This window comes from Mastacembelus armatus, chromosome 1 (genome assembly GCF_900324485.2).
Source record: "Mastacembelus armatus chromosome 1, fMasArm1.2, whole genome shotgun sequence".
Classification (NCBI taxonomy): Eukaryota; Metazoa; Chordata; class Actinopteri; order Synbranchiformes; family Mastacembelidae; genus Mastacembelus; species Mastacembelus armatus.
The window spans coordinates 5635671-5661952 of NC_046633.1; the positions used below are offsets into that span (position 1 = coordinate 5635671).

The 26282-nt window shown below is 41.5% G+C and overlaps 1 protein-coding gene across 2 annotated transcripts in view; it reads right to left on the reverse strand.

Moving 5' to 3' along the window:
* tll1 (tolloid-like 1) overlaps nucleotides 1–19763 on the reverse strand; it is a 36391-nt gene extending 16628 nt beyond the window's left edge. For both annotated transcript variants that reach the window (XM_026303979.1, XM_026303978.1), the window contains exons 1-10: nucleotides 19164–19763; nucleotides 7304–7426; nucleotides 7095–7175; nucleotides 6420–6593; nucleotides 6202–6319; nucleotides 4316–4494; nucleotides 3660–3765; nucleotides 2090–2214; nucleotides 392–507; nucleotides 68–170 (exon numbers count right to left, since the gene is read on the reverse strand). In XM_026303979.1, coding sequence (XP_026159764.1) covers nucleotides 68–170; nucleotides 392–507; nucleotides 2090–2214; nucleotides 3660–3765; nucleotides 4316–4494; nucleotides 6202–6319; nucleotides 6420–6593; nucleotides 7095–7175; nucleotides 7304–7426; nucleotides 19164–19344 — 1306 coding nt within the window. In that variant the 5' untranslated portion in view covers nucleotides 19345–19763. The remainder of the gene's footprint in view (nucleotides 1–67; nucleotides 171–391; nucleotides 508–2089; nucleotides 2215–3659; nucleotides 3766–4315; nucleotides 4495–6201; nucleotides 6320–6419; nucleotides 6594–7094; nucleotides 7176–7303; nucleotides 7427–19163) is intronic.
* Nucleotides 19764–26282: the final 6519 nt, after the last annotated feature.

Here is a 26282-nt window from a genome sequence, read left to right on the forward strand (position 1 = left end):
AACTAGAAGTAGAAGAGCTGTAAAAATGAGCAGCCATCTCCTTTGGCTCACTGTCTCTTGAGCTTACCAAGTAGAGGTGCTTTCCTCCAGTAACCATCCCGAACCTCAATGTAGTCATACCAGCAGAGACTGCTCTTATACAGATCCATGGTGGTGAAATTGAGAACAATCTTAAAGGGCAAAAACAAGAAAAGCAAACATCAATATGTTTAATACAAATCTATGCACTTCAGAAACCAAATAAAGGGGAGGCAGAGAAAAGGAAAAAAGGGTGCTTGATCAATATACAGTCATTCTGTCAGCAGCTTCTTACTGTTACTGGCTATGTATACACATTCACTGCACTGCAGGGTGCTACTGTGTGTGTGTGTGTGTGTGTGTGTGTGTGCACCTTTTCTCCAGGTGTAACGGATATTCTCCATACACAGTGTGTGTATGAAGGGTATCCATTGGGGTAACCAGGGGACGAAAAGTTGCCCGTTGACTCTTGGAGCGTCTCCCCACATGCTGCAACACAAACACACACACACACACGCGTGCGCGCGCGCACACACACACACACACACACACAAACACACACCAAAGATAGAATTACATGTCTGTGGTAAGTCCCGCTGTTGTGCTGATGACTTTGATGACTTAAGATTGGCACATTACTAAAGAACATATGGCTCTCATATTTATTATTTTGCACAAAATTCATTTTTCTTTCTGCCAATATACCAAAACAAACATACTACAAACAGTTTTTTCAAAACAACAGCATAATACTCTCTGTTTTGTGTTTATGTCTATATTATCTGATCAGTCCATATGGAAACTGTTACAAATGTATTTATGATTCAGAAACAGTAAAGGAATTAAAATTACACTCCCAAACAAACTCATGTTTCATGTTGTCTTTGGCTTCTTTCAGTTTTGGATGTAGGAGGCTGCAGTATGTGTGTTTGTATTCCTGTGTGTATCAGCATACACATTAGATCCAACCACCTTCATTAAGCCCAATTATCATTTATCAGAAATCAAAAGGCCTCAGTAGTAGTCACTTACTGTAAGGGAACAATAGTGACTTTTGATTTCTCACAAAGAACACATAAAAAACACATACAGCTGGGTGGGTGTTCATGGAAAAATATCAGACAGTATTGCTCTTTATATACTTCATTCGGAGTTTAACGCTGTCGCTTCCTCTCAAAAGGAGGTTAGCCAAATGTGCCCCTCCTATCCCATCATGCATGCTGTTTTCCCCCACAATGCCCCGGGGCTTTGTTCATCTGTCAGTGAATATGGTATCACTCAAATATGACCTTATAAGGTTGAGGTTGTATCTATTTCCAGCTGAGACACACTAACATAGTCTCGTTCTCTCTCCAGTGTCTCCAGTGGATTTTAGAGAATAACATATATACTCTAATATACTTCTGTGTTCTATATCAGGCTCTGCCTAAGCAGTTACAAATTGATTCTCTTTTATTAATTCTCACACAGTATCTTATATTCTGTATATATTCTCACATAAATGGCATTTTAACATAAAAAACTGTCAAAATTAATCCACAAAAATAGCAATGAAACAGCAACTTTCATAAAATTGGTAAAATATTATTTAATGTGTTTGTCTCAGTGATCCAAAGCGTGACCTCAGCCTGGGGGTATAACTGTGTGTGTGTGTATGTGTGTGTGTGGGGACCAAAGAGCGATGGCAGCATTTGCAGTCATAAACCTTTGTGACATTATGCACAGCTCAGTTTGAGTGCAGATCCAGATCACGTCAGAACGGTTCACCAGGGACCACAGGGATGCCAGAACAGCAAGGCTGTGCGTAAGAACTGATGGGAAGAGTGTGTATGTGTGTGAATGTGTATATGATGTGTGAAACCACAAAACAGAGAGGGAGTTGTCATAGGGAAAAACAAATTACTCAACTTAACCTCTGTGCCTTGGAGAGTGGTGCGATTGGCCAATTTCACGCCAAAGATATGAACAGATAAACAGAAGTCATCTTTTGTTTCTTTGCCGTGACAAAAGCATATACATGTACCAACACACCCACATACACACTGTGGTCGTACAGTAAATATATCAGTACCTGGACATCTATAGAGCTTCCTTGCCTGTGCAATGTCGCCTTTACTGAGCCTGGTCCGCTGGCCAATAGCAGGCCGGACCCCATTTTCATCTCTGGAGGGAAGGATGGTGTCAAGGAACATCCCCCTGCAGGAAATAAAGAGGGGTAGAACACACATCTTGCTCTGATTTCAGAGAAATTAAAAATAACATTACAACACACAAATTTATCTTAAAATCAATGTAATATAACCTGCTATGTTCAAAGAACACAAACTCCACAAAAATACTGTCTGTTTTGTGTTTTCCGCTTAGATATGAGTTGGAGCTGAGTGGGGAATGGCAAAGGTTATGTCAGAAGGTATGGCTGAAATTGAAAACCACCAAGAAAAGAATGTAAAGTGAACCCATGATCGCTCTAACTGCCAATTCAAAACTGGTGGATTTCAGACGGCGAGGATGTCTGAAGAACTGGAAAGAATTTTGCATGGCTGAAAGTTTTCCATCAGTTTTACTGCAGGAATGAGTGAACATTTCCAGTTCTCTCACAAACCGAGTGTGTGCTGTCGCTGAAAAAGGATGCATAAGCTCAAATCTGATTAGAAGTCAGATACTCCTGAAGACGTTGATTATGAGATTATTTGGTGTGTAAGGAATTAGTATTATTATTATTATTTTCAGGAATTTTACTGACAAACAATAAATCCATTAATTTACAAAATAAAAATGTTAGCCATAATTAAAATATCTGCTTGTTGCAGCCCTGAATGAAACAGAAGAAAATAAATTTTGTTTGCAGCAGTCAAAAATGGAAGTCATATCCAGGTGATGTTGATGGGCCACAAGTAGGTGCTGCTTTGTTTTAAAAATATCCATCGATTTATTTTCTATACCCACTTATTCCTATTAGGTCACAGGGATCTGCTGGAGCCTATCCCAGTTCTCTTTGGGTGAAAGGCAGGGGTACACCCTGGACAGGTCACCAGTCCACCATAGATTGAAAGCCTACAGCATCAGGGGTGGTTCCGGGTGGGCTCCCCTCTGGTACTGGCCAGGCCTGGACCTGCTTAGGTTCCGAGATCGGACGGGATCACGCGCTGGCCATACTCTGTGCTATAGGCCTTGGTAAAACTACTTTAATGTAATTATACAAGCCGAGAAACGTTGAGCAGTGAGTGGGAGACCACACACTTTGCCGCCTCCACTATTGTCTCTTGACAATAATACCTGCTCTGTTTATAATGTTTTCGTATCTTTGGTAAACTACGGTAAGGTACTGCTCATGCACAGTTCAGTGATGATGATTTAAGGTTGAATACAGGAACAGGCAGAATTGTACTCTTTGTAGTTTGACATTGAAAGGCTGCAACAAGCTTTTACTTGCAATGGCTGTGAGTTAGGGTCAGGTTTAACCTAATCAGTTCCAAACTAAAACAATAAAACTATGGTTTCAAAATAGAGACAAACAAACAAAACATCAGGATCACTTTCAGAAAAAGCGGGTTTTAACATTTAGAAAAGTCAGTTTTGGCAGAGCATGTACAGTTCCTGATCTGTTTTGTAAATTCAAAAGAAATGTTGCCGCTGGTTACCGTGAGAAGGTGTTCCTGGCATAGTGCATGATGCTATCAAAATCATATGGCTCCCCAAGAGAGTTGACTTCCCCTGGCTCCATCTTGAGGAAGTTATACTCCTGGCCTGGAACCACACATATGCATATGCAAACATACACACAGACAGAAGCAGTAGACGGTTAGTTAGTTTTATCACACACCCCTAACCCAAACAATCAGAGTGTAATGATTTAGTGTGTTCCCCTTGAGGATTAATAAAGTTTATCTGGTCTTATCTTATCCTGTTATCTCATCTAAATGACTGAAATTGGATTAGGTCAAATATTTTAAGGGCATTTTTAAAAAAAAATTGAAGTCCAATAGAGGGGCAATAGAGGACAGCTCTGTTTCTAAATAAAAACACAGGTCAGATCTGATACACTTTATGTCACTTGATTTAACACCTGTCCAGCTGTGAATGCCTTGGGGAGCAGATGAGCGTGTGGCAGAAATAGTGACAGACAGTCTGGGAGTCTAGGTGACTTCACAGTCATTAAAAGCCTCATTCACACTCATACAGAGCCTGAGACGAGTGTGAATTTAAAAACATAAGCTGTCCGTTAATGTCCTCACTTGGCTTCTGATAGTGACAAACTTGAATGATTCTGACAGAGACCAAGGATAAGGTGTCTTACCTGGTTGGATGTTATCCCGGATGATGGTCACATGATCGTCACGATCAGGCCGCGTGTGCTCATGCCAGAAGCCAATGACATGACCCAGTTCGTGCACCACGATGCCAAACTTGTCACAGTTCTTGCCTATGGAAATAGCCTGCGGCCCGTTGCCACGACGACCCACATAGGAACAACACCTAATAAGGATTAGTAGGAAGTTGATAGCAGGGAGATAGGTGGATCATATTTACTACAAATTTGGCAGTGGAAAAAGCATCAGCAGTGTGTATGAACACACACACACACACACGCACACACACACACGCACACACACACACACACACACACACAAATACATAAAGTCTTTTCAGGATTTCCTGCCCTGTACTACATCCACCACACAAAGACTGGCAGGATTTATTTACATACAACGCTCCAATAACGCAGCAGTTTCATAACCCAAACAGAAAAAGCTGTGAGAATTCACATATCACTGTTCAAAGAGCACGCACACACACACACACGCACGCGCGCGCACGCGCACACACACACTCATTCTTTATTTCTGGTTAGCTGAGACATCAGTGCCAGGATAACAAATCTGATTAAAGTTATCCAGCGAGCTGATTTTAGGGTAAGGATCAGGAGTCACTGGAGTAGAATTTTTAGTACCAGTATCAGTACAACTACTTCACACACACTCACAAATACATTAGTATTAGTTACCAAAAAGTATTCTTATTATTTTTCATACTAGTTCCTTTTCTTTCTTATTTGCTGTCACACATCACATATCCAAGCTACAGTGTATTTATACCTCAGATTAAAGCGTCTAATCTCTAAAGCAGTCATCCTATCACAGAACACAAGACAACTGGCATCATCAGTAAACATGCAGATCTGTACTAGTCCATAAAGAGTTAGAGTTCAGGAAGAACTGTTTTCAGGGCATGAAGAACCAGGAGTCCTGCAGTAGATGGTCTGACCCCCACAGCGCCCTGATCTGTGTGGAATCAGTCTGGGATCACATGAAGAGACAGAAACACTGGGACAGCCTGGATCTACAGAAGAACCAGCAGCTTCTCCAAGGTGCTGCAAAGTACCAGGAGAAACTGTGCAGGTCAAACCAAAGAGAACTGCTGCTGGTTTAAAGGCAAAGGGGAGAGCAGTCAATACTGTATTTTGAGTGCCTAAAGCTTTTGCACAGTACTGTAATTGGGGTTCAACTAATGATTGTTTCCATTAATGATGAATCTGTTGGTTTTCATAGTTTTTTTTAATTAATTGATTAAACTCTTTTCCCCCCATCTTAATGTTCACCAATCATCTGCCAATACTCAAATCAAATTTTCATTCAGTGAGTTCAGTGACTCTATACTGGGCCCAAGGTGACATCTTTAAATTGGTTGTTAGCATAAAAACTCAACATTTGTTTTGTTGAACCACTTATTACTTCAGAACTGATACTGAAACTCACAGAGTTGGATATCCTACTCTTTCAACCATCTGTGTAACCAATGTCTTGGAGCGATAAACTCAAATGTCCTGATCTCAGCCACTCTAAGCCTTACAACTTAGAAACAGTCAGTGAAGTGCCACCACTGTACAAACACACTCTGACCCTACTGTGCTGCCACTCGACAGAACAATGCACTTCGGCAAAGTATGAACAAAAACACTGTGTGAACATACAAACACTTAAACTGAGCAGTGATTGGTGGGATGGGGAACCAGGAGCAGGACAGGAAGGAAAGTGGAGCTATTGTTGAGTGACCGTATCGTCTCTCACTGTGACAAGGTCACTACTGAACTCTAGGCACACGTACACACGTACACACACACACACACACACACACACACAAAATCACACAATCACACACTTGCAAACAAATCTTCCAACTCACCCACAGGGTCTGTAGGTGAACACTATGTAGCTTTCCTCGTCTGTCTTCTCAATGAAAGTTACGCACGTCTGTTTCTCCCAGTGACGCATGGCTTGCTTAAACATGGCCCTCTGACTACCTGAAACACACACATTTTACATCCTACTTTTACACAATCACAGGTCAGTGTGTATTTTACTGCTGAGCGATACTGGCAGCACTCCAGTGGAGTTGCTTACCAGTGAAGTTTCCTCCTATGACGTAGGGAATAACTCCTCCAGGCCATATCCTCTCAGCTCGGGATGTGGCTGCTCGACGAATACGTCTCTTCGCAACGTTACCAGTTTTCCCATCATTCCCAGTTTGCCTCTTGGGACTGGTACCTCCCTTGCTAACATTCTTGGGTAGATAGTCTAACAAAGCGGAAGGAGAGAAACCGCAATCAAATCTACTGCATTCAAATAGAATAAATTACTGGTCCGTTATTATAAATATCAGTTCATAAATGTGGTTCCATATTATGGGTGGATGGATATTATTTGATTATCCCACTTCATATTATGCATAACCTTTGAAAGTTTGCTCTCAGATCAGAGAGTAATAAAACCAGAACAAAAATAGCTCTGCCAGTGCAATAAACTGCTTTATTAAAGATTTCATTTAAAGAAGTTTATCATCTATATTAAATGAATGTAGTTGAACTGAAAAAGGTAAAGTCAGGTCTCATTGTGGTTCATCTGCTTGTAAAGTGCATCATTTCTCTCCCATCTTTGATCAAAGCTGAAAAGGAGAAACAGGCTAAGCAGGACAGAGCACATATCAGCATCTGAACTGTCTTGCAGCTATGAAAAGCATATACAATTTTGACTTAATAAGAAGAAACCACAACATGTAAGGAGGTCTAGAGTCCTTACCAAAACCATATCTACGTATTCTTTCCAGCAGCAAGTATAACGATCCTTTCTTCTTTGCAATTTCATGTTCCTCCAGGCCTCCTGACATGCACGCAAGAGACAAAACAAAACACAAATAATGCACAATAAATGCTGTTGTCCTTAGGTGGCCCTGGCTACTTTCTTACTCTTCACGCTGAGAGTGAGAGTGAGATGTTGAGTGCACTCACCAGATGTGTGGCCCTGTCGGGAGTGTGTGTGCATGTGTGTGTGTTGTGTCAGGTCTATCGTCCTGTCGACCTGGAACATCCGCAGATCTTCCTCATCTAAAGCGATGTCACCCCAGAATGCAGCTGGAAAAAAAGAGAAAACATCAGTTTATTGTTGTAATCAGCTGTATAGTCATCATATTCAGATTGTGTGCCCCCTCTTTACTTCTTGTCCCACTGATATTTTTTTTCTATCGCAGGTCTGTCAAAAGAACTAAAATTCCTATAAAATGAAGTAAAAGTAAAACAGCAACTGGATGTTGTCAAAAAAAGAAGTGAACAAATGTGGGAGTTTGATCCCTTGACCAGCAAGATAAATCACCAATCATCAAGTGCTCCTTCTTCCTTACTATGTCCAAGGCATCTACGCTGATTAAACAAAGGTTAATCAGGTGTCATTACTACAGAACTGCACTCAAATACTTAAAAACTTGTCTGAGATATCAGATCAGCCCAGCACACAAAGAGCTCAGTACAGCTTTGTCGCCTTCTCTCTCTCTGTTGTGACACAAACGCACACTCACCAGTCCCTGGAGGTCTTACAGTTGCCCAATACTAGGCCATGTGCAAGCCTTTTGGAAAGTGACACTCTCACCTCTGTCCCATCCACACCTCCCTCCCCATCTTCTCGTGCCACTTCAGCCTTTCCCCCTCATCTTCCTTTCTTCCCTCCTTCCACACAATCTATCTAAAGGTTTCTACACACTCTCCACAACCATCAATGTACACTACCAGTCAAACATTGGGACACACTTTCCCATACAGCTGATTGGTGGGTTGCACTGTGGACACAAACACAAGAACTCTCCGTCTATATCTACTGCACATCTTCCACCCTCTAACAATGAACAACTGACTGATAACCATCACTAAATGATTAGGTAAGCAGCGTTATTGCCCTCCACAGAGGCTCAAAACACTAATACATTAACAATGGCATGGGAGAAGCTTGTCACTTAGCTAATCAGGATTGCCACTAAAGGAAATGGGGGGTCAATGTGCAATTGTGCTCAACTCTGCACTATTGTTGCAGAGATGAGAAAAACCACAATGACCACAGATGGTTTACAAATCATGATATCAGGCAGACACAGTGTGCTGTTAAATGGTGGTGTTGGTTAAACAGATATGAGGATGATGACTGATCTGAACTGTAGAGGTGCTGTAACGCATTTATATACACATTATGCAATATTTCAGCAGTCACACTAAACTAAAACAGTTTGCTTTCACATGTAAAAATTATGAAAAATTCTGATTATGTTATGTTTTAGAAGTACATTTGAAACAAAATGATGTTTTTTTTGTATGATTACTTGAATGTGGCAACATGGTGGCTGGCTTCCTCCCACAGTCCAAAGATATCCAGGTTAGGTAACTGGTGACTCCAAATTACCCGTAGATCAATACAGATCAATAAAACTCTCTTTTCTGTATACTAAATATGAAAATAAGCAGCTGAGTAGCAATAACATATGTCTTCCTAGTCAACTTTTTCATGAAAAGATTTTTTAAAAAAGGCTGAATTCAGTGAGTCACTAATTGAAAAGAAAAGTCAAACTTGACATTTATAAAAGACATTCTGAAGAGGTTGATGTGGGTGTGACTTTGCCATATAAAGCCAGAAATAGCAATTACACCAGTACTTGCACTAAGATGCGGTCTGAACAGGCACATCACAGGCACTGTCATTTCTGACACCTAATTGCACCACTGGAGACACAATTTCTACAAACACTCGCCTCTACCGGGTCCTCTGCATAAGTAGTGGAAATAATGAAACAAAAAGTACAAAATGTGTGCAAAAAATCCACTTACACCTAAACAAAATTATATTTCAGTAGCAAAAGGTCATTCATTATCTTTCTGAATCCTCTTATAAACACAAACCATATCACATTGCACTTGCACTAGAAATGATACTCCCTTGGCTTTGTTTCTATTTGTGGGACAGAGGGTTTGTGACAGAACACATCTACAGTATAGTTTCACATATTTCAGGACAACATGAGAACTTAAGATTTTCCCCAGAAAAGCAGCTGACGCAAGCAAAGAAACAAGAGGCATGAAGACGAGGGAGAGTACAGTGATAGTAAGTTTGGCCCATTGATTGCAAGGGTCTTGTTAATCCATAGAGATATCATAAATAGCCAAAGTCAAGCTACTGGGTGAGGAGGGATGAGGACAGTGAGGCAGAGAGATGCAGGAGGAAAGGTATTGATCCAAAAACCCCAGCGCATCCCAGGAGACCTACATCATGCTGACCAGGGCCTTACTGTTCGCCCTTCATCAGGGGCACTGCAGCAAGCAAACACACACACACACACACACACACACACACACACACACACACAAACATACAGTACTAATGCACCAAACTGAGAGGCAGACATCCCTCACATCATTTTCAGCACCTCCCACTGTGTTGGGAGATGTGTTGTATTAAGTTTTTACTCTGCAAGTAGCAAATGTCAAACTGTCTCTGTCATCAAGCAATCACATTTTTGTTTAAAGATGCAATATGGAGTACAGGAAAACATTTCTTTAAATTGACCAATTTTAACTACTGTGTATATTGCCATATTCTGCGGGTCTCTCTTCAAACCACTAAGTCCTATTAAGTCTAATTCTAACACTGTTTAGCATTAATAATCTTTTATCTTCCCCATATTGTTATTTACTTTATTTGCTTTAGTGGATTATTTTTAAAATTATAGTACATTGCAGTAGAGAACTGTACTCTCATGATGTACTGACAGGGCTGTATCTAGCACAGACACACACCTCACTAAGCTCCTCATTAAGCAAATATAAGGTCACACTGTAGGTGGGCTAAAATGTGTGTGTCTGTGTGTGCATGTGTGTGAGCCAGTGCTGTTCCTCTTGTGTGATATTATTATATTGTATATAACTGTACTGTAATATTAAAAAGAGATTAACTCGGCCCTGTTTGAGGATTTTCTACAAAAGTAATCATTGTGCAAGCTGCCTGATCCATTTTAACCCTTTATGAGCAACCGCAGTCTGAGCCCACCCTATGGAGACGCTGTTGTGTTTTGGCGTAATGAGGCAGGGTTATAGATCCAAAAATTGCACAGCATAACAATAAATGCACTATTCTGTCCAGCTGAGTGGGCCATTAAAGTGACACTCCACCCAAAAATCTTCTCTCTGTGAAACAATCCTGTTAAGATGGACCAGTGGCTGTAAAAGACGTCTACACTTAAAAGATCCTAAAAAAGGCTGTAGTCAAATAGGATTCACAGCTTTTTCAATACATTCTCTTAGTGACAAGTTTGAAAATAAGGTATCACCATACTGAGAGAAACCTAGTGAGGCTTCTTAACATACCACTTCTATGTCTACATTATGGTTTAATAATCTTTTATTTTACATATACAGATTTCTTCTCGGCCATACTTTTTTTGCTTAATGGGATTTGCAGCATCAGGCTGAAGAGCCAGTGAAAGGTAGGATACAACAGTTCTGACTAGTGGGACAGCCAGATGTGAGCATAATGTCAACACTTAATGTCAGCAGACAGTGGGAAAACACCCCTTATTGCAATTTGGGAGTGTTCACGCATAATTCCAAAGTGGTTAGGCATCGTGCTAACCAATGCAATCAAATCATACAACCCACCAGAAAAGCACATTGTTGTTGGGTGAAATATGACTATGGTATTGTTTTGTTATGGCCAATAACATTTTCTAAATTCTCATGTCCTACATGATCTGCTCATTGCAAGAGAAATACAAAAAATAACTCAATTACAGCCAGATTTCTCTGCTTTAGCACCGAATGTTGGATGTAAATAGCGAGGTGTGGTAATTCATTGGGAAACTGAGCTGGATTATGTTACATGAGTTTTATCACTGGAAACCAAAATAACTACTGTGGAACCAAGCTGCCCACAGCCTCCATTGTCCATTGTGAAGTAAAGTATTACTTTATGTAACACTTTAAACTGAGATTACTGTTTATACTTCTCTTTGTAAGGTGTTGGAATGTGAAGGGATGCCGGAGACTGTAATGTCATCAGTTAGAAATGTGATTTTAGAGAAAAAAACTGAAAAATGTAGAAACTTAGTCCAAGTCCAAGAAGTCCACACCCGCACCCTTCTGCAAGCATGTGTGTAAGAGAGATAATTTCAACTTCTGTGGCATATGGTCAAGTAATCATAAGCAATGTGTGTGTGTGTGTGTGTGTGTGTGTGTGTGTGTGTGTGTGTGTGTGTGTGTGTGTGTGTGTGTTTGTGACCGTGCAAGACTGAAAGTGTGATGATTACAAACTTTTCAAATCTCCTGTAACAGACAAGTCAAACTTTTGACTTTTCTGACTTTTACCAGATGTTTAATGTATACTGAAAGGTTAAGGATAGTGCACCTGAAACACACAACCACACAGCCTTATCACAATATTAGTGGAGTAAGTACAGTCCCAATGACAATGATAAACACCCAATTACACAATTCTACACTGATACTTCTTTGTGTTTACCTCCCGCACAGCGTGTGTGTTTCAAATAAGTTAAGTTTCTCCATGCACAGATAAAACCAAAAAGATGAGTGGGCCAAAATTCCTCCACAGCGCTGTAACAGACACATTGCAAGTTATCACAAACGCTTGATTGCAGTTATTGCTGCTAAGGGTGGCCCGACCAGTTATTAGGTTTAGGGGGCAAACACTTTTTCACACAGGGCCATGTAGTTTTGGATTTTGTTTTGCCTTAATAATAAAAACCTTCATTTAAAAACTGCATGATGTGTTTACTTGTTATCTTTAGACTAATATTTAAATTAGTTTGATGATCTGAAACAAAGTGTAACAAACATGCAAAAAAACAAGAAATCAGGAAGGGGTCAACACTTTTTCACACCACTGTATGTCCTGGGGTGCTAAAACATCATTCTGAGGGAAAAGTGGAACTAAAATTAATTGAGTAAAACATAAAGTTAAGCTAGAAATAATTTAATTTAAGGTAGTTATTGACTTACAAAACCAGGCCCTGTTGCTTTGTAACTAATTTAAAATACAGATAATTAGGCTATACAGTAAATATAAAAGAAACATCCATGACTTAAAAGAAGTGCAACTTAAAGACAGCTCGGCCATTTAAAGTCAATGGGATAATAGGTAACAAATGTTTGGTAGAGAATATCATAATATCACACACACACACACACACACACACACACACACACACACACACACACACACAGAGCTGGTCTATAGTAACCATCTAATCTCACTGCTGAGATTCTTCTTCAGCAGGTTATGGGTTTGGGCCAGATGGTGTGATTGGGCACAGTCATGTCTCGATTTATCCTCATGGTGTCCTGGGTGTGCACGCAGAGGTTCACCATATCAACACGTACAAAATGAAAACCCTTGACAGGTCGCCAGTCTGTAACAGGGCTGACACATAGAGACAGAGAAACACTCACACTTATGGTCACCAATTAACCTAAGCCCAACCTGAATGTGTTTGGACTGTGTGCTAGTTGAGACAAAGCGTGGGTCTTTGTTTTACATGAAACTTTAAAGCAACACAAGAGTAGCCACTGATTATGCATGTGCATGAGCATTTTAACATCATTGAATGTTACTAACCTTGTGCTCTCTCTCTCCCCTAGTTTGTGCTCTCTCCCTCTCTCTCTGTTCTCTCTGTACCTTCTGCAGGTGTCCCTGGTCCTGGAGCTGTTTATCGCTGATGTGCAGTTACTGGCCCCACCAACTTGCAGTGTCTATTTGTTGTTTATTGTTGCTGTTCTTTTCTCTCTGCTCTATCCACTCACCCCAACTGGTCGAGGCAGATGGCCGCCCAAACTGAGCCCGGTTCTGCTGGAGGTTTTTTCTTCCGTTAAAGGGAGTTTTTCCTCTCCACTGTCGCCAAGTGCTTGCTCATAAGGGAATTGTTGGGTTTTTAGTTTTAGTTTTTGTAAAGTGCCTTGAGATGATTTGTATTGTGATTTGGCGCTATACAAATAAAATTGAATTGAATTGAATTGAAACATAATTAAAAAGCCTAGTTACTACCAAATATTTGCATGTATAATAATTAAAATATGAACCTAATGGAAAAAATAGTTTGACTTTGAACTTGACTTTAAGGAAAAAGGGGTCTTTCCTCAGCCAATAATGCATGTGAATGATTTTGCTGCTAAAAATACCATTAGGAGCAGCTAGGTGACATAAAAGCACCCAGACATTTAATAATTGAGCAATGCGTAGCAGGTGGGCAGAATGATGGCGGTGCTGACTCATGGCTACTGCAGCTCCGGAACAATGACGCTCCAAGACAAACAGTCGGCTCTCAGCACGGCCGCAGAGTTTGTGCTGAGGCGGGAATCCTGAGGAAGACTTCGGAAGCTCAGTGGCAGGAGCACTCTGCTCGGGAAAATCCTGTTTAATATAATATGAGTGAGCCGCTCACTCTCTCACTAACACACACACAAAATGCAGCTACAGCGCCAAACACACACACATACACATATTGCTCTAGTTTCCTTCCTACCAAGGAATGGGGGAAGGGGTGAACAGTAGCTGCAGTTCATTGTCACAACATGGTGGGCTTCACTGTATAACTGAAAAGCTCAAAACACATCAATAGCATACAGGGACACAGGCACACACACACACGCACATCTGTTTGGGAAACACTTTGTGAATGCACAGAATTCAAAAGTGGAGGCTATAGTTGGACCTATATTAAAAAAAAATTGATGATATACCATAATGCATGTTGCAAACACATGGACTGCTTCGTTTAAGTTCAGCTCTCACTTTATCATTTTGACCACTTGATCATTTTGAGCACATACAGTGCAGAAATGGAAAGACGGCAAACTAATTCAGCTGCAATATTTGTGCTGACCAGCGATCAGCCTGATATCGGCAGATAGTTAGCTAGCATCAACCTCACATTGCATAGCCAGAGGTAATATCTCACAAGCCAAGACCTCAGATCTGTGTACTTTCAGCCTACCTCTTTGAAGGATGCAATTTCTAGATGCCCTGTGAGATAGTCAGAGTCAGCTATCACCTGAGTCACAACATTCCCAATAAACTGTGACAGGTCTGCACAGACTACAGTTATATTTTACACATCATGCTGCTCTAACTGCATTTAACACAGATGTACATGTTTACTGAGAAATGACACAAATACAAAAAAATACGTCTTGGTGTTGATTAATTGAAAGAATAAATAGTGGACCATTCAAAAAGAAATCACAGTTGATCCAGGCAAAAAAAAAAAATCTACTTTTTTTATCTCACCCAATTTCAGTTACTGTCTAGAATCTAAGTGCAAATTCTGTTTAATTTTTGGATTTACAAAGGTGTGATCAGAATAAATGCAAAGTCACTTTGTAGTAGAAATGGAGATTGTGTACAAAGTAAATGAAGGCACATTCACATGGATATGTGCAGATTGTTTCTAGATGGCACAAACTGAGGCAAAGACGTGTATGTTGAATACTTTCTTTAAAAAAAAGACTTAGCACAGTTGGCTGTGGTGGTTTGATAGTTTTTTTTTTGATGTCGGAAAATCAAGCAATTTTCTGCTCTTCCCACAACATGTGGAGTTTAACATGCTTTCCCAAATCTGATGTATAAACTAACTATCCGTGCACATTTGTTTTGAGACATTTGAGCGTTCATTGGGAATATAAGTATATAAGCATATAGTATATCAATAAAAATAATAGGTATCAATAAAAATGTAACCATACCCATTGATACCCTCCACTAAAAAGAAGCAGCTGGATTTGATCACTATCAGTTACATGTGCACATCCGCCAAGGTGAAAACACTTAATGCAGAAGTGGGGTGGAGGCTGTCCCTTAAATGGAAGATCCTGATTCAAGCTTTTCATGGATATTGTGATGGTCATGTTGCTTATGCTCATGTTACACTGACCATGAATTTGACACTAAATCAACTCTTCACATGACTTTGTTCTCCGGTCCCTGTGTAGAAACCGCAGACTATGGGGAAAATTTATTACAGTTAAGCTACATCCCTGCTGTTTCTTCTAAATCAAAGTCCTAGGCTGTACACAAGGAACAGAACAAACCACCACCCTTTACATTTTCAAATGTGAATATTTACTTAAGCTGTAATATTTAAGCTCAAAGATATGTCTAAGAGAAAATGTATTTTGCGTTGTGTTTTTGCTTACTTCTGTGATACACCACTATTGTACTTGAAGAACAGAACAAGCAGTTGGACCCTAGGGTCACTCCTGAAGAAATGACCTATAGCTTCATTCGGATACTCAGGTTTGTTTAGCTTTCGATGTGTGTGTGTGAGCATTTTATGAGAACAGTGATTTGGAAGGAAGCATGAATGACTCTTGAGTGAGCGTAAGAGCTCGTGCACATGCATATGTGTGAGTGTACGTGCGCGTGTGTGTGTCACCTCCAGCTGAGTAGCAGGATGCAGACAACCAGGAAGAGATAAGCACGGGTGAATGGAGGGAGCTCTGCGTTTGTGTGTATTAAGTGTGTGCGTACGTGTGCCTGTGTGTGTTCACGTAGGGAAATCACTTCACAAAGGCCTGGAAGTGTGTGTTCTCCTGTCTACCAGTGCGGGACTTGGAGGAGATAAGCAGACAGCCAAATATTCCCCTTGTGTTTTCCCAGCAAAAACAGGAGGCGGAATACCAACCACTCAGACCGATGCCACAGGGTCAGGCATGGAATGAGCTGCTCTTCCACTTCTTACAAGCTGCACACACACAGAAAGACACCACCACCAGCTCTCTACACACTGACAAAAGGGTTGATGATAAGGATGCAACTAACAATTATTGCATTATCAGTTAATCTGTATTTTAAATTAAACTTTTTATCATTTTCTAATATACTTCACAAGATGCCTGTCATGCAAATACATGCCACACCATGTACTTTTTTTAAATTTAAATGTATCTTCACTTTTAGAACAAGAACAATAACCTTCATGTGGTCAGAATAATGTAGAAAAGGATCCCGAGGGTTCCATGACAGCTACTGAATGGACCTTTAGCTGAGATGATTTTGTTAACTGATCCATCTTCTGTCAGCTGTTTTCAGCACCAACCCTCACACTATGTAGCCCCTGTACATACATATGCAATAAAACGAGCTCATTCAGAAGCATGTTATGAGAAAATGTAAAAGGAACAGAAGTGAAGGTCAGTGAAGATAAATCCCAAAGGCCTAGTGCATCCATAATTAACACAAAATGAATAATCAGAGATGGCATGAATGCATAAAACGTTAATGGAGAATTGTGAACAAAAAAATCGATTTGATCCAGGTGGAGTGAACTGCCATAAAGACACTTACGCTTGATTTGAAAATGTTTCAACTTCACGGGAACACTTACAATCATCCTGAGGTGAGTGACTCCATTAAAACAGCAATATGGAAAGTGTTACAATAAAAGGTTTGTAATGTGTCCAATGCATGTATGCATATTATTTGGAATGTGCACCAAAAATTTAAAAAAGAGAAAGCGGTAATAGCTCTGGAAAATGGGATACTCATGTGTGCACATTTGCTTTGAGGCATTTAAACATGTGAGTATAAATAGATTCTTTATATACACTAATTCGAGAAAATAAAAACATTGCTTGTGTTTTCTCACCAAGTTATTTTAACCTACAAGAGTCGCTCAGTTACTCAAACACATATAGACTGACTGTCTCCCTGTAACCTGCCGGGCTTCCATCCAAACAAACACACACACACAGACACACTTCTTACTAAGATCTCAGTATAACTAAAAGCCACAGAGTCATGGGACCACAGTATCAACATAAAATCACTTACACAGGGATCAGTCTGACATGCACATGAACAAACACACAAACAAACACACACACACACACACACACACACACACAAGTCAGGACTGTCAGGTTTGAGTACTCGGTATGTGGGGAATGTTTGTTGGCAAGCGCGTGGACACTCACTGCACTGGGTGGAGTTCTTATCAGTCTCATGTGTCATCACAGACAATGTCAGTGCCACAAAGTGCCACTAAAACATGCGATTATACAGTACATGTACACACACTTATGCACATACACTAAGTCAGACAAGGTGCAACTAAAATAAAAATCTGTACTCAAGAAGATGCTTACTTGTCTTGCAGCACCACGAGAGGAGAGGAGAGGAGAGGAGAGGAGAGGAGAGGAGAGGAGAGGAGAGGAGAGGAGAGGAGGAGAGAGGAGAGAGGAGAGGAGGAGAGAGGAGAGGAGTGGGACTCCTCCACCTGCTCTTGAGGAATGATGCCAGGAAGAATTAAGCAACACCAACAATCCTTACCAGTCTTTCAGCTTTGCTACATGATACGAACAACAAGCAATAATTATGAATAAAAGATTGACACATCTGTACACTCAAAAACAGTGCTAGATTTGGGGCCTCCAACTATGCCTCGATACTGACACTTCAGTATCAACCAAGTCTCCATCAACCTGTGTCCGTTTCCATGCTCATCTGCTACAGCCACTGTATGCGTAGTTTCAACAACTGTCCAGGATAAAAGCTGACAATCTAATCTAAATGATGATACTTTGCTATATTTAGAATGCAGTATATTTACAGTATGTTAATACAAAACACACTGATACACTGAGAGGTTCGTCCTATTTCATGAAATGAACATTGTCGCTATCCCCACACTAATGAACACAGCGAAGATATTGGAAAAGTTGTGCTTTGGTGTCAGTCCAGAAAATCAGGTATTATATTACATGAGGATAAAGGTTCTTCTCAAACTTAGGCACAGATAAATTAATGACATTTAAACATCTATTTGTTACATACAATATGTCATAAAAGAAATAAGAAAAGAAGGGTCATTTTAATACAACGCACTGCATATAATCTTAAGTGAATCTCCAGGCTTTGTGTTAAAAATATGAGTTCATTTGGGTGGAGTGCACAGACACCATCCACAGACACATGACTCACCTAAAAGACCTATGGAGGAAAAAAAAAAACTACATTTAGGGTGTAGCTAAATAAAGCACTTTATATATGTGAAAGCAATTTGTTGAGAAAATGGACATTTTACAATGTAACTGCATGAATGTTGTGTCTAACGTGTAGAAAACACATAAACACATTTATGGTGAGTTTAAACCAAACATGGTTACGCTGATGTTCCACAGCAGCTCCCAGCCTGTCATTAACTGACTTATAAAATCTGACGACGGTGTGTGTGTATGTGTGTGTGTGTGAGAGAGAGAGAGAGAGAGAGAGAGAGAGAGAGAGAGAGAGACAGACAGACAGACAGACAGACAGACAGAGAGCATCAGCGCGTGTTTTGATGTATCTGATTCCAGATGTTTCATCTTCCTTGAAGGTTGGTTTAACATCTGGGCACAGACTCACGTGCCCATACACAGCCTGCCCATTTACATGTTAAGAGTCCACATTTCGCCTACAGGTGATGCACGCGCTGAAGGTGTGTGTGTGCCAGTGAAAAGTGCATCTCGAGGAGGAAACGGGCTTAGCGAGACCCTCGCCGGGCTGCACGTGGCATCCACCCGCAGGACAACCGCGCACACTGACTTATCGGTTGTGACGGGTCGGGATAAAGGGGCATCTGGACTGATGCGCACACACACACATGCACACACAGGCGCGCGCGCGCTGTCATATCTCATACACACAAACACGTGCCGCCTGGGGGCCCGCGCTCTCGGTAAGAGGTTTTAAGATCTCTACGACCAGAAGCGCACAAACACCCAAAATACTATTTCCTCGTGCTTTAGTGTAAATAATCTAAAAGTAGAACAACGTGAACACAGGACTCACCAGCTTTGCATGGGTCTTTGTAGTCAATGTTCTCTGCTCGCTCCTCTTCATAATAAACATAATCTGGCTCCTCATAGTCGAAGCAGTTACAAATAGTCACTTTGCCCCAGAAAGTCAAGCCGGCAAGGACTAACGTGATCCAGCGCATCTTCGCGGCCAGTGCCGAGGGCACTCGGTCCATCTGAGGACTGAAATAAACGAGTAAAGGCCTCTGCTCGTCTCCCTCTGCGCTTAGGAGATGGTCAATCCACTCTCCAGAGAAAGCATCGGTGGCAGGAATTTAACGGGTCATCGTGAAGCTCGGTCTTCTCTCTGACAGCCTGGTTGTGGATACTGTATGCTGCTCTAAGTTACTCTGCCCCGCTCTCCTCCATGATAAAGTACAGCGAGGTATCAGCCTGTGCGTCCCAGTCAGCAAAGTGTCCGCTGAGAGGCTTCGCTGTCCTCCGCTATGGCTCCGCAGGTGAGGCTGCTGTGGGACAAACAAGACAGAGTAGCGGTGAGGGGATCGGGGCTGGATGATTTCTGAGCGTAAAGACGCACGGCGGTGCGTCTGCTGCTCACATAAGAAACATCTGCCTCGCGTACTTCCAACCAGCAATGTTGTCTCTCTCTCTCTCTCTCTCTCTCGCGTGTCCGGTAGTGGTACTGTCTCTCTCAACCCTAGTGCACCGCCTACACACACACACACACACACACACACACACACACTTGCAGTCACATACCTGCACTGTTCGACCCAAGTAGTGCAGAACCAAAACTTTCTTTGTCGTCTTTTGTCTCTATTCACTGAGCATTTGCAGCCGATTGAGTGTACAAAGACTGTTTCTCATACACACACACACACACAAGCACAAATTGAGCAAGGAAAAAAAATCTCCTACCTAACAAAGACCGCAAACTTCAGAGGCGCCTTTGTCATCGCAGCGGTGTCAGCGGAGGAAGCCGCACTGACCATTAACAAGTTACCGGACCTCAATTCACACGGATCCGCTAAGTAAGGTGAATTTACTCTTAAAACCGGTAGCGGTAAAAGTAACAGGGCGGCTACAAACTTGCCTGTGGGTTTTTAGTATCCAACAACCTTTACAGACCCAGTTCACAATGGGTGTAATCTGGTTATTTAGAGACAGGTGCCAAGTAGATGACAGCCAAACCATAAATGCCCCTAGGAGGCCTTAGGCCATGGTAAGACACGGGCCGCCTCTTTTCTCCTCATTTTCTGCCCTAAAGATAAATGGAAAATGCTTTAAAATCATATTAAATGTAATTCAAACACTTAAGCCTAAAAAGCACATTGAACACTGTGCAGACTGAGCTTTAGGCGGATGCACTGGCTTTCCTAAATTATCATGACTGTATACAGTGTGAGGTGGAGCCTAAAATAAGCTGTGCCAGTGCAAATCATCATAAGGCACTTTAGCCTCTATAGTCTGAGATTTGTGTTTGTGAAAATAATTAGCAGTCGCCTTCCTGTTTGAGAGCTTTGCTTCTAATTATGTTTTTTTTTTCTGTGCATTGGAAAGTTGGAAAATTTCCCAGTTGAACCACAGGTGGGTCAACAACAGCTGAGGGAGATAAATTCATGATCCTCTGCATCCCTGACACCCACAAGTACCGAAGAGGAGCTGCGACTCTGGATATGAAGCCCCAGAACGTTTCAAATGAAATGCAGTATAATTTACACGCAGCTTAACTTGGCATCTTTCCTTAATTTTGGACGGACTATAAAGATCATCCGTCCATAATCTCCGGAGGTGCAACCTACACGCACGCAGCTGACAGAAGCAGTAAAAATAAAACAGCAGCAGTTGTTGACAGACGAGCAGTGCAGCCTGTGAACACCTTGCCGAAGTAAATCCTCCTGAGACCAGTTCACCCTGCTTACCTGCTGCGTTTACCTGTCCGGGGCGCGTCGGTTCGCAGCGCCGTCACGAAGCGTCCCATCATGGTTCAAATGCAGGGGTCTTCGCACGAGTCTCAGGGGCCCCTATCTCTTGGCAGCGGTAGTTTCAAACGTGCCCGTCTCCCCCCATTTATTACCGGGAGATTACCGGAGCGCTGTCTCTGCTGCTCCCGTCTAATCCTGCCCTCGGTGAGAGGTAGCGGCGCGTTGACGTCACTCTATCAATCCAGCCGCAAGCTGTCCACTACAGGTCCCGGGACATGGACGCAAATCCCCTGAAGGCAGCGCACACACACACACACAAGACAGAGTTTGTTGTAGGTTAAGACACTCATGATTTTTGTCCCAGAAATAGGTGACAACCTGAAGCTTATATTAAAGTTGTGTCTTCAGCAGGTCGATGCTGTTTACACATACTAAATATAAGAGCTTGTCTACTGATCAGAAGGCATTAATGCAATGCGTAAAAACAGGCCATGTGGTCATGCATAGGCTTGGAGCTGACTCATATGTTCATATACTCATAATATCATGGTGGTGCAATGCGAAAGATCCAGGGATCGCCAAAGTTATTAGGCTATATCATCTGAGAACCATGAGTGTCTGTACCAAATTGTGTGCCAGAATGTTGATGAACAGAAATGTTGGGCCCACTGGTGCAACTAGAGGAAAAGGCAGGGAATAACTGGGCCGCTTTAATGTCTGTCTACAGTCAAATATCCCATATTAAAAAAAAATTGCCAAACTCTGTAAGAAGTTTTAAATTTATTAGAAAAAGTACTGGAGGAAAGAACAAGGCAGAGAGCTCCAACCATGCATCATTTTGAAGGTCTCCCCTGACCTGAGTTATTATGTGTGTTATTAGATGTGTTCAGTGGCAACAACACATGTTACGGTGCTTCACAAGACGTTTTAGAAAGTTGTTAGAGTTGGATTCATGACGTAATCTCTAGGTGCATCAATTATGATCTGCCTTTTACTTATCGATAGCGGTGCAGCTCAGGTGGGTTAGCAAAAGCCAAATGAACCAAAGCTTCTGGCACTGTGTGTAGTCCTGTGTTTGTGGTCTGCATTTCCCTTTTGAGCAATTGCTAATTAACACTGGCGAAGGCAGTGACTGCTGGTTGGGCCTTTCCAACCACTTTACTGTACCTCTGTGTGGCTGCCATCTGGCCTATCTATTCAGCAAAATGCTTCCTTCTCAAACAGGATCCAGCTATTGAGATTAATGCTGTGTACAAGTATTTGTGTCCCTATTTAAAGCATTTATCGATCCGTGTGTCTCTGAAACTCTGAAAGTACCTCGCCAGCATTCTGACCCAGCACACTGACCACCACCCCCCTCCCTGAAACCACACACACACATCAGGAGGAACCCTCAATCTGAGCAGCAGCCCCTTGAGACTTCCCAAGTGCTGTGGGCTGCAGGTATTGGAGCACTATTATTAGCTTTGTTTTCCTCAAACACTGTTTCCCATCAATTCTGTATGCAGTACTTCTGCACTGTGCTTGTTTAGCTTTAAAGGTGTACTCTGCCCCATGGACCCCTGTGTCTTTTCAGTAAAAAGGGGGTTGTAAGAAGTTTCTAGCTTTCTCATTGATGGAGATCAGCAGTTGTGTTTAGTTTCAATTCTGTCAGCTGGAATGAATTTCATTTGTTTACCAACTCTCCTGACCTCCAGTGGCTTAACACTCACACTACTGCAGTATCACTACGTGACCCAACCACATCAGTCAGTGTGACTTCAACATATTCAGCTGTCAGGCTTTGGCCACATTTATACAAAATAAACACAGAGCTAAGCAAAGTGTCATTTCTGCATCCAGAGACTTGCAACTGACTCCCCGATGACTTGACTTGGATCTGAATAACTCAGCTCTGCAAAATACTCTGCTTCCATGTTGTGTTACTGCCCTACTTAAACTTTGAAGTGTGAGGAGACTGTCAGTCAACAGAACTACAGCTGCGAGCCGCTCAGAAGTAAAAGTTCTGTTTTTAGCAAAAACAGTCTTGTTCAACAGAGGAAAACACATACAAGTCACTTCCTTGTATGAGTCGCATTTGTATTTATACTAATTATAGCTTAAATTAGCCTATGGAGAACGTAGGCTAGGCAAAACAACAAGCTAGTAGCTACATTACCAAATTCATTCATCCATGTCAAGTTACGTTAAACAAACGTGCCAACGTCGGGGTGAGAGAAAATGAAGCGGCGTCTCCTCCTCCTCTCTCAGGTTGTCTGAATGTTGACACTCACTGCAAACTTTGTTTCAGCTGCAGACTTTATCACCTGAACTTTGAAATCTGCAGCATAGCTCTTTGTTTTATTTTGGCCAGTATTTTCACTGATGTACATAAACTCGTGAACAGAAACGTTTTTACTTCTTCGACGGTCTGATATTATCTCAGTTGAGTCAACAGCGCCATCTAACGCTAGAGGCTACGCGACAAAATGTGTAAATACACACATAAGTCGCAGGACAAACCAGAGGAGTGAAAAAAAGTGGGACTTATATTCTGGACAATACGGTATATACAATGCGCTTAAGATGTGCAGATGCTTCACATCTGTAGCAGCATCTTCAACTAACACTGACAATTATCTGTTCATCTACTGAAGAGTCTAACACACTGGTGATCACTTGCACAGTGGTTATGCATTTTTGCTAATTTAATGTATTTTATCAGGTTGTGAATCAAAGGCTGTAAATCCTCCCAAATGCACCAGTTTTTATAACCCATTAAAAAGAAACTTCAGAAATCAGTGTGACAATATCTACCTAAAATAAAATCAACCCATGCAGCAGCCAGTGTTGGCCTCACTTCAGGCAGGCCGTCACATCCTCCATCTTATTACAGTTTATGATGCAGAGCTGTACAACCTGAGGACCATCCACTTCCAACCTTTTTCTACAGGACATGCTGTATAAAACAGTGAAAAGATAAAAAGTTTGACAGCTGATACAAGATAGAGACATATCAGTCAGGTAAAAGCCAAGATAATAAAATTTTAAAAAAAGAAAATGTTCTGTTTTCTCTCAGGCCTGCTGACTGTGGTGGTGTCTTAAATATGAAATTCCCCCAGAGGGAGCAAAGAGGAGGCTAGAAACATCCATCACCTTTTGGCTAAAATGCCACAGGAAGACAGTCTGCTGACAGCACAGCAAGGCACAACAGAGGTTGATAATGCTGGGATATTGTTTAGTGGCTCCAAAAATGTCTATGCAAGTTAATTTCTTTAACACTGTTAGTTCTTAAATTTGACTGGAGCCAAATAAACAAAAACTATAGGAAAGTATTCACTTTGAGGTTATTCATGTCACGCACGTGTGGGTGGTGTGGTGTGAAGGAGGAGAGGTGAGGACCCAAATGCAGGACAAAGGGATTTATTTCCTCCTGGGAAACTCCAGGGCACAAAACACAACACTCTGACAGAACCGGATGAGACGGTCGAAACTAAGACCGGGTGAGACGGTCGCTATGAAAACTAACTTAAAAATCCAAACCCCCAACTATAACTAATTGCAACTAATCTCTAAGCTACTAGCAACTAGTGATAACTAATCACCACTAATGCTACGGCAAGGGACAAAGGAAGAAGGGAGCTATAAGTAGGGGAGAACACAACAGGTAATCAAACTCAGGTGAACATAACGGGGACAGGTGAAACTAATAACACAGATAATCAACATAAAGCCACCAGGGACCAGAACAGGGGAAACAGGAAGGCCACACAAAATAAGAGTCCTCTGGCGGGAAGTCCCCAGAGGGACTCATGACAATTCAAGTGAAGGTTTAAGGCAAACCGCTCCTCCGGAAAACACAAAAAGATTCGAATTATAAATTTTAGGTTTGACTGTAACATAAATGATGGCTGATATACACACATGCACAAACACACTCTCAACTATGCATTCAAAGCTATGTGAAGCAGTCTTTCCTTGTGTAAACACAAAGAGTGGAGGGAAGACGAGGTACAGAGAGGAAATCCTCAGTTTAAATGCCAAGCTGTGCGTGCCATTCTCTCTCTCCTGTTCTTATTTCCTCTTTTCTGCACCTCTCAGGGCTCAGATTCTCTAGCTTCATCTCTCTTCCAGTGCATGTTGTGTGTTTGTGCATGTGGGCGTGACTGCGTCAGTGTGTGCTTGCCAAGCTTGTGGCTCACATTGATGATCCTATTCGTGCATTAGGAAAGCTGACACGGCACGCATTTGTTTTCGTGCCAACACAAAATACCGACAGGGAAAGAGGCATGAACAGAGGATGCATATGGGTGTGAAAAGATGGCAGCAAGATTCAAAGAGAAAGAAATAGAAAAAAATGAAAAGCGATACTGTAAAAGGTGGCAGGGAAGATGAGATGGAGATTGTCACAGTGTCCTTAATAGCCTTTATACAGTATTGTCCTTTTAACAAATGCTTAACATTTAATTAGTAAAGTGACTTATGTTCACTGCAGAATCAGGGTATATTAGGAACCGAAAGAATAGACGCAGTAAACAAAGCAAGTTATCACAGGCTCCCCACAGCAGACTCCGGTGCACACACGTGTTATCTACATGCTTGGAGTGACTCTTCATTGTAGGTAAACTAACCTACTGCAGCTGCTGGAAACACCTGCTGAGTTTGGACACGTCCTACAAGTACTGTTGCGTCAGTACCATTGGAATTTTTTTCAACATTTACCGCCACCAGTAAAATGCATCAATACTCAAAGCAAATGGTTGTTGTTCATACAGTTCATCGCTTTTTTTGTTGGATATGTTTGTAAAAGTTAGCAGCCTAACTTAGCCAGCTACAGCAGTGGTCTGTGCTGACTGACACTCAGGGCTCGGCCTGCGTCAAACACTCAAACCCAAGCTGCAGCTGTAAATGTGCACTTCTGATTATGTTGCTGAAAAACTCAAATTGAACTCACTCATTCATTTCTAACATCAACCAGATCTCATTCTGCAGTTACAAATTCAAAACATTTGAAAACTAGATACTATTAGATTGAATTATTTGTTGATCCGGACAAATTTTCATTGCTGTAAAAGGAAGGAGGAATAAAAGGCCGATGATGCTGAGTTAGATTTATGTGAATTAAACAGTGACAGAGAAAGAAGTGTACTGAGTGAGCAATAATTCAATAATAGAATAAGTCCTGTTCACATCACCTCACTGCTATGAAATCTGAAGATGCTGTATGTGTGTGCAAATGTAAACAGTAG